Raw genomic sequence first — 12142 nt, 5'->3', positions numbered from 1 at the left:
AAAGGAAAGCAAAATGACTGATTGCAAGACAATAACATCTCTCTCTCTCTCTCTCCCCCCCTCCTCCAGGGGAGCTGCGGTCATGTATTTTTTACTCCCTGTCTGGATGCTAATGTTTCCCTGCCAGCCACTCCTACGGCAGACAGGGAAGCATTAGCTCACGCGGCTACGCTACACACTGCCACTACTAGAACCCCCCCTGTGCACTCAGAATCCCCAGGTCAGATTGGTGACCCTGCAAGGCACGCACGCACGCACACACACACACACACACACACACACACACACACACACACACACACACACACACACACACACACACACACACACACACACACACACACACACACACACACACACACACACACACACACTTATTTGCACAGGGGTGTTGGTCGATAATAAAGACCCTTTAGTCATTCATCATTTGGCGCTCCTTACTACTTCTAACCTGAGCAACTGACAGTGACTCTAGATGAACGTCACGAAGGAGGTAGTGGTTAGGAGCATCTGCGTCAAGGTGGTGGTGATGGTGCATCTAGCAATGGCTGTGGTGGTGAAGGTTGTGTTGGTCGCGGTGTTGGTGGGGGGGGGGGAGCGGGTGATGTTGGGTGTGTGGTGTTGGTGCAGGCGGTCATAGTGGTGGTGAAGGTGTAAGTGGTCCAGGTGAAAGGAGGTGGGGGGGCAGACGAGGTGGAGGTAGTGGTGCTGGAGGAGTTGGTGGTGGAGGTGCTTGCAAGGAGGGGGCTATGTCCAGACCCTGGAGTGTTCATCTATTATAAATGGTTCGATAAGCCCCCCCCTCCACCCATGGAGCCAAGATGTGGCTTTTAAGAGCCTTCACAACAACGTGCAATTATGCGCGTGTGTGTGTGTGTGTGTGTGTGTGTGTGTGTGTGTGTGTGTGTGTGTGTGTGTGTGTGTGTGTGTGTGTGTGTGTGTGCGCGCGCGAGCTTGCGGAGATATAGGCCTACAGATCTGTCGGCATACTGAGTATGATGCAGACCGACAGACAGACAGACAGACCGACAGACAGACAGGCAAAAAGTGACAGACAGAAAGTGACAGACAGACCAATCAAGAAAGAAGCCAAAATTCAAAAGGACCCAAGCTGTTCGCTCCGGAATAAACATCGGAGGTAGCGAAGTGGAAAACTAACTGGAAAAACACCCCATCACTCCGATTTCAAGGACCATACATGCGCACACATGCACTGTGAGCTCTTGCACACGTTCCTATGCACTTACACACACACAAAGTCATCTACCACACACTTCCATGCAAAATTAATAACTTGGAAAAATGGAAAAAATAAATCCTTTTACACACACACACACACACACACACACACACACACACACACACACACCCCCCTCAGTGTGTGTGCTGAGGACAGTAATGGCTACCTTACTCTTGTAGTACTTTCAGAGCTCGCCAGATCCATGATGCTGACGTATGCCATCAACTTCACTGTATGATGCTGAACCTGTGTGGTTGAGGGACCAGACTCTGACAGGGGGTTTCTCCTTCTCCCTCCACCCCACTCTCCCCCTCTCACTCTCACCTCTCTCCCCCTCCTACACACATCCAGCCCAGACCAGACATATCAAGCAAATCCAAAATACAGACTGGTCCTTATACAAAATTCATAACTGGGAAGCACGAAAAAAAAAAAAAGGATGTCCAACCCGTTCAGACTCAGACGGAGCACCCAGACTGCACTCTGGCGTATATTTTAGTGCTATAAATATAGATATATTTGAACATTATTTATTACTAAACAGGACCTGTGTAGCGGTTTTAGCGGTTGCATTCCCAAATGCTCCAGCAGGTGCACCACTCCTAATCTCGTCGTATGAAGAATTAAACAATGACAATAAAGGCTTTATATTCTGCTCTATTTAGACCGTAAGACTAAACAACCTGCAAACACACCGACCAGGTCTGTCTGTCTGTCTGTCTGTCTGGTTCCTCTTGAACTCCAATATCTAGCAACCTTTAACTCAATCCAGGCTCGTTAAGCGTGTTACTTGCTTTCTAAATGTGGGTTTCTATATGTGAGCTTTTCTTTCTATTTTTATGTGTGTGTAGTGTGAGTAGTATGTAGTGTGTAGTGTGCAGTGTGCAGTGTGTAGTATGTGAGTGTGTGTGCGCTCACCCGAGGCTATGTCTGGACTGATATAATTAGTAAGCGGGGCACTCCATTTTACTCCTCTATTCCCTCTCTTCTCTTAAATCAGACTTCTCTGGTTGTACTTCTGTCTGCTTTATCACATCCCACAGGCCGGCAACCTTGCATCATTACACTGCTCTTATCTCCGCTCCTCTCTCCTTCCCCCTCTCCTCTTCATCCCTTCATCTCCTCATTGCCCATCCTCTTCCCCTCTTTCACTCTCTTCCCTCTTCCTCTCCCCCCCTCTCCTCCATGCCTTCCTCTGGTCTCTTCTCTCCTCGCTCTAACACTCTTCTCTCCCTCTCTTCTCCTACATCCCTTCCTCATTTCTCCTCTCCTCTCTCTTAAACTCTCCTCTCCTGCTCTCCCTCTCTCCCCCATCCCTTCCTCTGGCCTCCTCTCCTCTCTCCGCTCTCCTCACAGAACAGACAACAGCTCCTGCAAAGCCTGGTTCTAGGCCAGGGGGACCGCCAGGGGAGTTTGGTGGCATGTCTAGCCCATGTTGGAGACCCTGGCAAGGGGGGTAGAGTGGACCCAGACAACCCCCCCCCCCACCCCACCCCCACTAAACTAAAAACAATGTGGCCCAACTTTAGGGTTGGATACCAGCAGGTGGCGTAGGTATAAATGTAGGTCACACACATTGATGCATAATGGAAGTGTATGTTCCTAATCAATGTTCGTAGAAATGGAGATGAAGGCAATGGATGCAGGGGATTGATCTGCTCCCCCGGCTGTCATTCATAAAATACACTGACAATGTTCCGCTTTGGAGTTGAGAAACAGAGTCGACGGTCGAGGAAGTTCACCCAGAGTTCATGGTTTGCACGATGCTTGTGTGTCCATTAAAAACTACAGCACATTTGCAAAGGGACAGAAACCGCGTATCTACTGCTACCTCTACAACTCTACTCATCTCTCCACACCTCCCCACACCTCTCTACACCTCCTCCTCCTCCTTATCTCTCCACACCTCCCTGTTCCTCTCTCTCCCCCTACCTGCCTCTTTCTTTCACAGCTCCTCTTCTCTCTCCCCCCCTGCTCCTCTCTCTGTCTCCTCCTCCCTGCTCCTCTCTTTCACAGCTCCTCTTCTCTCTCCCCCCCTGCTCCTCTCTCTGTCTCCTCCTCCCTGCTCCTCTTTCTTTCACGGCTCCTCTTCTCTCTCCCCCCCGCTCCTCTCTCTGTCTCCTCCTCCCTGCTCCTCTTTCTTTCACGGCTCCTCTTCTCTCTCCCCCCCGCTCCTCTCTCTGTCTCCTCCTCCCTGCTCCTCTTTCTTTCACAGCTCCTCTTCTCTCTCCCCCCCGCTCCTCTCTGTCTCCTCCTCTCTGCTCCTCTTTCTTTCACAGCTCCTCTTCTCTCTCCCCCTTGACTGGCACCCAGAACCACTGTCCATGCCAGGGCCAGGGGGAGGAGGTGGAGTGGGAGGAGGTGGAGAGAGGAGAGGAGGGGGAGCCAGGATGCATGCAGGCCATCTGGGAGACTGGCACTAGTGTCCGGGGGTGACACAGAACCAGCGCCAACACACACACACACACACACACACACACACACACACACACACACACACACACACACACACACACACACACACACACACACACACACACACACACACACACACACACACACACACACAGAAGGGAGAGAGAAAGATAGAGAGACAGACAGACAGACAGACAGAACCTGGTGAGCACCCAGCTCTCATCCGGGGGGGTAAAAGGTCAAGGATACCTAGAGAACATGGCTGGATCTCTTTCTCTCTCTCTCTGACAACTCTGTGAATTGTTACATTACTCCTTGTTTGTTATCCATCATTCAATCTAGCTCTTCCTTCTGTCTTCCTCCCATCCTTCACCACACACACACACACACACACACACACACACAGCGTCTGGTGTTGGACAGCCATGTGTGTGTGTGGGCTGCAGCTAATTTGTGCAGAGCAAGAATAGAAATCTGCTTGGCTGGAGGAGAATCAGCTCAGTTTAGCTCACAGTGCACTACACAAGCAAGACACAAGACACACACGCACACGCACACACACACACACACACACACACACACACACACACACACACACACACTTCTGTAGTTGTGTTTCCATCTCATTTTCAAGCAAATACACTAGGCAACATAGTTGCAACGGAGCATAGTTTGGTCAGAATCATTGCAGTATAGGCTACCTTACGCTTGGCTGTAATGAGAACAAAAAGAAGGGGTTACGAACCGGAAGTGTTAGCCGTGTGAGAACTTTGTCAGCGAAGCGATGGCTCGCGAGGGGAGAGGAGCGGTGGTGAACATGAGATGAGGAGGTGAAGGGAGGGGAAAGAGGTGAGGGTAGAGGAGTTGAGGTGAGGAGGGGAGGAGAGAAGTGGCGGGAGGGAAGAGGACTCTTGGAGAGGAGAGAAGTGACGGGAGGCCAGAGGACTCTTGGAGAGGAGAGGAGAGAAGTGAAGGGAGGAGTGGAGGGGAGAGGAGGCTTGGTTAGGAGAGGAGAATGAGAAGGGAGGAGAGGAGAGAAGGTAAGAGGAGTCTTGGTTAGGAGAGGAGAGAAGTGAAGGGAGGAGTGGAGCTAAGGGGGGGGGGGGGGGGGGGGGGTAAAAATACAGAGTACACACCTTTTCTAAGGAATTACATGGGAGCATATCAAGAGTGTGGCTTGTGTTATTTTTTTCCAAAAAGTACCATGGTTACAGGTTAGTAACAAATATTTAAAACAGACAATTTGCAGCCAAGATTTATATGCAACACGAGAGCAGCAGTTTCCAAACCACTTCCTCAGGCAAACAGGTTTAAATAACGGCAAACAGCCAAACAATAAAATAAAAACATTTGACTGGTAGTAACGTTCCACTAAGGAGGAACCAAAACACATAAACATAGACTTCTACTGGCAAAAAAATAAAACTATGTTGACTTACAAATTGCACCAACCACCCACACACACACAGTGCCCTCCACACACACACACACACACACACACTATTGGCAAGCCATGGGAACAAACTTAACACGTTTGATAAGCGTGTTAATAGAACATCGCATTTCCTGTGCGGAACAAATGTCTCCTTTTATTTTTGGAGGGAAAGTGCTGCATCAAGAAAACAGATCAGATTGATTGAGAGGAAGTGTTATGATTTGTCGACGCCAGGACCAGATCTTGTTTTAGAGGAACGTCAGAGCTTAACAGCAGCACAATACACCCTGTCATTAGGTGTGGACGAGGAGCCTGCTGTCACAAGTTATTACTGTTATTACTGTGAACGGTGAGCTCTGGAGGCAACACCACACTGTCCAAATCTGTTTATTACTGCAGCTATATATATATTTATACCCCATATATATTCTCTCTCTATATATATATATATATGTGTAGACAGGAGGGTATCGTTTTATAGTTTGGCTCACAGCCGACCGTACTGGGTTTGTACTTATTGTCCCTAGCTGCTCATGAATAGCATGCATCTAGAATTCACTGCAAGTCGCCTTCGGTCCTTCAGCTATTTATTGTAGTTTCAATGCTTCCACATGATTTGGAAAACAGGGGACACACAGATGTAAGCATGTTTGTATTAGTACCAATCATAGTTGTGAAATGCAGGTAGAAGGTTAAGTTAGATTTTGTCAGAGTATCCCGGTGATATCCCAGGGATAAATAAAAGAAAATAAATTGTAAGGATGCAAGACTACGTCAGCCCAGGATGCCTTCGAATTCAAAGCTTCAGTCGAGGTTATGGTAGCCATCAGCCATAATGGCCTGGCCAAACATGGGATGATTGAATGATTTTGTATTGGGATATTGGATAACATAATTGGAATATTTCGATAGCACTTTGACTCCTGCTGATTCTAAATGTGAGAATTGGCAAGACCGACAGGGACAGAGTTTAAATTAACCAGTTGCCATAAGAGTAAGTTGGACCTACTAATAAAAACGGATTGGATTCATTTGATAAACATAACTACAGCAGTTACCAATGTTTTTTTTTCCCCATTTGCTTTGCGGGTGGGATTTGGATTGGCGACTTACTGAACGGTTCAGAAGGTCACAACACGTTAGCAATAGTCTGTGTAAACTCATGTCAACGTGTGTGTGTGTGTGTGTGTGTGTGTCAGTGTGCATTACCACACATAAAGCTGTGTGTTAGAATGCCTTAGCGAATGTTTACGTCTGCTAGCATGTGCAAGCGTGTGTTTGCGTGCATCAGCAAACGCTAACCCGCGATAGCATGTGTCAGAATGCATTAGCGAAGGTTAGCGTCTGTTAGCATGCATTAGCAGACATTAGCACCTGTTAGCACGCATAAGCGCGCCTTTACATGCGCCTCTTTTGGCGAGGCTTAAAGGCCGTGTAACCCTTGGAGGAGCGACGGCAGACCTCGCCGGCAGGGTTTTTAGCCGACATGTGTCATACCCCGCGACAGCGTTGCTCCTCCGCCACATGGGGACGACATGCTGGTGGTGGGTTGACAGCTCGCTGTCACCGCGTGAACTTCCCACGTTCCTGTCAAGCGCGGTGATAGAGAGAGAGGGCGAAGCTCAATTGACACCTCTCTCTCTCTCTCTCTCTCTCTCTCTCTCTCTCTCTCTCTCTCTCTCTCTCTCTCTCTCTCTCTCTCTCTCTCTCTCTCTCTCTCTCTCTCTCTCTCTCTCTCTCTCTCTCTCTCTCTCTCTCTCTCTCTCTCTCTCTCTCTCTCTCTCAGCACAAACACTCACACTCTTCCACCCGACGCGGAGTGTGTTGGAGCTGAATGCATCATGGCCGATGCTAAAACCAGCGTGTCACACCACAGCTTTGGGGAGATGATTACGGGCTCACGGAGTCATTACAAGATCACGCCATCGTTCGCAACACACATGGGAGCGAACACACACACACATCTACAAAAACCTGCACACACCAAAATGCAAACCCATGTACGCAAACATACACACACACACACACACACACACACACACAAACAAACCAGACACAAACAAACTCTCTCACAAACACACACACCTCTGCAAACACACACACATGGACTTAAGCACACATACCAACACACAGACACACACACACACCCCTTTCGAAATAACACAAATACAAATACACACACACGTACGTACGTACGTACGTAAACAAGTGTATGGTATTCCTAGGTCAGATGAGCACCAAATGACTAGTCAGCTGGCCTGGCCAGTAATCCCAGTGACACCAGTAAGCACCAGTTCAGCCAGAGAGACGTTACCCAATCCAGATGTCAGCTGGAATACACCACCACCCCATCTACACACCCACACCACAGACCATCAACAACAGCTGAAAACCAGTATTACATTACATCTATTTAGCTGAGCCCTAAATCCAAAGTGACTTACAAAAAGTACATTCCACCATGAACATACAACCAACAAATTGGAGAAATCATGCACGTACAACAAATAACTCCAACAAGCAGCCCACTTCAAGTGCTACATTTTAGAAACAAGAGAAGCAAACGGTTTTTTTTATGCATTCTGAACAGAAAGTATGTCGTTTTCAATCTGCAACAGAAAATGTATAGCGAGTTATGCACCCATCACACCTGTTGTTTCACATGCCCTATTGACAGCACTTACGGAAGTAGTTGCACATCAACAAGGGATTGTTTTGACAGTATGCAAAAGTGTACTTGAGGTTAAACTGCACTGTGTACTCCTGGTTCTAAGAGTAGGCCTACGTGTATAACACCGTTCGCACAGGTCGCTTAGTAGTACAACAGACCAGTCCTACTAATCAGTACTTTAGATGAAACTGCACCGCAGTGCTCCTGGTAGTACTGCTGGTCGCGTGAGCATGTTGCTGAGTGGACGGATCGGGTTCGGTCTGGAACCGCACGCACACACACACACACACACACACACACGCGCATCCTACCAGTCTGGAAGTGGTTCATGGTGGATGCCTTCAGCAGCTCCAGAGGCTGCTCTGTGTGGGTTAGACAGCCTGCAGAGAACGAGAGAGAGAGAGAGACTATGGGTGAGACATCAAACCAGAGTTCAGACCATGAAAACAAACCATCACAACAACCTTTGTCTTCCAACCAGCAGCTACCTATAGAGCTTATAATGAGCCCAGGTGTGGAACGAGGTCCACGGTTCCCTGGGTAGAAGGACCGATCCATAACTCAACAGATGCAATGAGTGCATGTGAATGCGTAATACATGATCATTAGAGTGGGAGTGGAGGGAATACAGTAACTGAATGAAGAAGCACGCGTCTATAAATAGCCTGGACTCAAACACTCTCTCAAACACACACACACACACACACACACACACACACACAATACCTTTGACAAAACAGCCTCTTTACAAACAAGAACTATCTCCCAAAACTGCATGTTCATGTAAAAAAAGCAAAACACAAAAGCTGATGTCCCTCCCATTTCATTTTATACATCCGAGCTCAACGGATATTCAGTTTCCCCAGTAAGGAGGCATTGCTTTCTTCAGACGTGCGTCGTCTAGACAGAGGGTACAACTGGGATCAGCATTGCATATAAATACCTCGTGGGTATTCCCTAGCGCTCAAACCATGTTGACTATATGCCTTGTAGTGGGGACCGGGTTCCATTCCCCCCGGCTACTGAAACATCTCGTGCTTTCAAGCCACGAAAAAGAAACAAAAAGAAACATATGAGCTTTGGAGAATCTATTGCATCCGATACTAGCATCTGACCATCGCCTAGCGGCGAGGCAGAGAGGGGAGGAGAGAGGAGAATGAGAAAGAGAGAGGTGTTTTAAGACCATGTGCTCTGTTAAGTACTTGCACATGACAATCACGTGTGTGTGTGTGTGTGTGTGTGTGTGTGTGTGTGTGTGTGTGTGTGTGTGTGTGTGTGTGTGTGTGTGTGTGTGTGTGTGTGTGTATCTGGGTTGCCTGCTTCTATTTTGAGCCACAGCAGACTGTCTCAATGATTAATACATGATACAGGGCGGGGCTAAATTAAACATTCATATATCTCTCACACACACTCACATCAGACATATACATATGAAAACAGATACTGAGCCATCATCAGAAACAACATATTTACTTACAAGCCACCGAATAAATCCCATTGTTTCTGTTTCTTTCACAGTCATATAGTCATCTCAGTCAACAGTCATATCAAATGCAGACACCACACCATTCAATAAACACAATGGAAAAAAAAATAGCTGTTCAGCTGTAATCTGCAGTCATATGTTCCACACAGCTTTGCAGATAACCATTCATCATGATTGGCTGGGGAATAGGTGAATGCATGAACACACACACACACACACACACACACACACACACACACACACACACACACACACACACACACACACACACACACACACACACACACACACACACACACACACACACACACACACCTACCCCTTACGTAAGTACTTTAAGAATAATAGAGTCATTAGGCAGACGCCTTTTACCAAAGTGACTCAGTGAATTCAGATGCAGGACATTAAGGAGCAGGTAGCGGTCTAGGGCCATTGTACACTCAGACTTTGGGGATCAAACCCAGGAACTTTTTGCTCAGTCACAAAGCCTATGCCCGAGACTATGATGGCAGCCGATGGACCGACTTGCAGACAGACCGACAGACAGACCTTCAGACAGACGGACAAAGAGTCGGTGGCATGTCTGTTTGTGAAGGAAATGGCGTGCGCTAACGTGTGTCCACAGAATTTGGTCGCCATGGAAATGCAGCTGGTGCCGGTGTTTGGTTGTCGTCTTTTTTTTTTTCCAGGGGACTGGGGCAGATGACTGACCTTTGACCCCTGCCGCGGAAAAAAAAGAGACCATGGGCTCTCGGGTCTTCGCGTGTTTCGAGGAAACGTGGCGGACGGATGCTGCCATGTTTACGTTGGTTACATGGTAACCGGCGTAAACAAATACGCCAGCGAGCAAGTCGGGAGGCTGGCACGCATGTTTTCCGTTACCATGCCGGGATTACAACAAACCGTTTTACAGTTACACCCTTCTGTATTCCACGTCAAGCATTGCTCATTGAGGGATCCAATATAATATTTTTGCCCGAAAATATTTTTGTTATTATGTCATGAATATGTCATACACAGGATTCACTTCATTTCTGAAACGTTGTGATTAGAGTAACGTGGGATTGTTGAAAACATACATCTGACCTTGCATTTGTGATTTCCTATGGCTACGCAGCACTCTGTCCAGGCAGCCTTTGGGTAAAAGCCCCTGCTAAGTGACTCAATGAAAAGGATAACGCCAAATAAAGGCCATTCAGACCATTGGTGTCATGGTGTTGCCTGCGGCAAACCAAAAGACTGATATCCCGGTCCTTATACCTTGGCTCACACATAGAACACAATATTATTTGTAACTTCATGCACAACACACAAGGCCGAAGCTTACACACATGTAGACTGAGACACCCGTACCACATCTTCCTCTTTATCTGCCTCTCTCTCTCAGATTATCTCTATATATTTATAGATATATAAGGGACATGTATAAGAGACCTTTCATGGCAGATAACAATTGCTTCACAGACTCTTGAGGATTTGTCCACCAGACACACTGGTCTAATTCGCCCTGTCTGGGCGGCAGAATGTTATGTTTGAGTGTGCGTGTGTATGTGCGCGCGCACACACCTGTGTCCTTCCACTAAGCACAGAATTACATCAAGGCTCTCATCCACCCACTTTAGCCGCTCTGCCCCGGACCAATGCTGAGCACAGTAGTAGACGGACCACAATGCAGACACACTCTATTACGGCACTCAGGTACAATACCATCTGTTGTTCCAGTACTAGATAGAAGAATTACGTCATGTCCCGCACAAGAAAAAAAAAAAGATTTCCAAGAGTCTAGCAAGCGACACAGAGAGGGAGAGAGGTAGAGGGAGGTAAAAAAAAAAAGAGACTGTGGAGCGAGAGAGGAAGAGAGAGAGAGAGATGGCTGTTCAACATATGTGGTGAGTCCTGCCCTCCTGGACTAGCGTGTGTCTGGACATACGTGTTCCCTCCCCCCCCCTCCCCCTACCCCCGCTACCCCCCCCCCCCCCCACCCCTCATGGCGATAGGAAGCAGGTGCTCGCCAAGCTAACCGTGTTCCTGGCGCCGGGACAAGTTGCCATGGCGCTGGATACAGGAAGCTGCTGAGGCTGCTTCAGGAGACTCCAGACCGACACCTGGGCTACCCAGAGGAGACCCACCCCCGTCTGGCGACATCCACACATCCATGTGCCTGAGGCAATAGAGAGTTAACGTGCTCTGGTGCACTTGTCCTACACAACACACACACACACGCACACACAGCCCCCTTTCCACGCACGCACACTGTCCCACACATTGCGTGCACAACACATTTAACACACACACACACACACACAAGCTCGATCGACATTCCACACACACACACACACACACACACACAGGAAGAGGGCCAGGTTGCTCACCCCAGGGTTCCCTCACCTCCACCTCACCGCTCTGAGCAGTGGAGGGAGAAGGAGGGAGGGAGGGAGGGAGGAAGAGGAAGGAGAAGTTAGGAGAAGGATAAGGAGGAGGAGGAGGAGGAGGAATATGCCTGACCTGATGCCTCCTCCCCAACCACCAGCCCTGGTGGAGCTGTCAGCGCTGACTGCCAACTACACCATCCTGTCTGCCCCGCCTCTCCCCGCCTCCCCCTCCCCCCAGCACCGGCCGTCTGCTCCAGGGAGGCGGTGGGGCGGGGGGGGGGGGGGGGGTCGGGGGGAGTTAGTCTGTGAGATTCAGGGTGAACCTGCCACTGGCCCTGCTAACCAGGTGACACGCAGCAGCTGGACCGGCCAAAACTGCTACACAACACAGATGGACACGGCTACACAACACGCACACACTTCCCTTCCAGACTAATTGTTGCCCTCCGGATGGAAAGCATGCCACAGACACGGGCTCCATCACGAAATCTACAATTTCAATAATGCATTCTGAGAACGTCCC

General features: G+C 48.6%; 1 protein-coding gene across 1 annotated transcript in view; it reads right to left on the bottom strand.

Moving 5' to 3' along the window:
- Positions 1–12142, bottom strand: part of hdac4 (histone deacetylase 4) — a 107210-nt gene that overhangs the window by 63011 nt on the left and 32057 nt on the right. The window contains exon 3 of the mRNA XM_084478535.1: positions 8073–8141. Coding sequence (XP_084334661.1) covers positions 8073–8141 — 69 coding nt within the window. The remainder of the gene's footprint in view (positions 1–8072; positions 8142–12142) is intronic.

This window comes from Micromesistius poutassou (assembly GCF_964030765.1).
Source record: "Micromesistius poutassou genome assembly, chromosome: 14".
NCBI lineage: Eukaryota > Metazoa > Chordata > Actinopteri > Gadiformes > Gadidae > Micromesistius > Micromesistius poutassou.
Note: the sequence above shows the minus strand (reverse complement) of the source record. Positions and strands in the feature narration are given on the sequence as shown.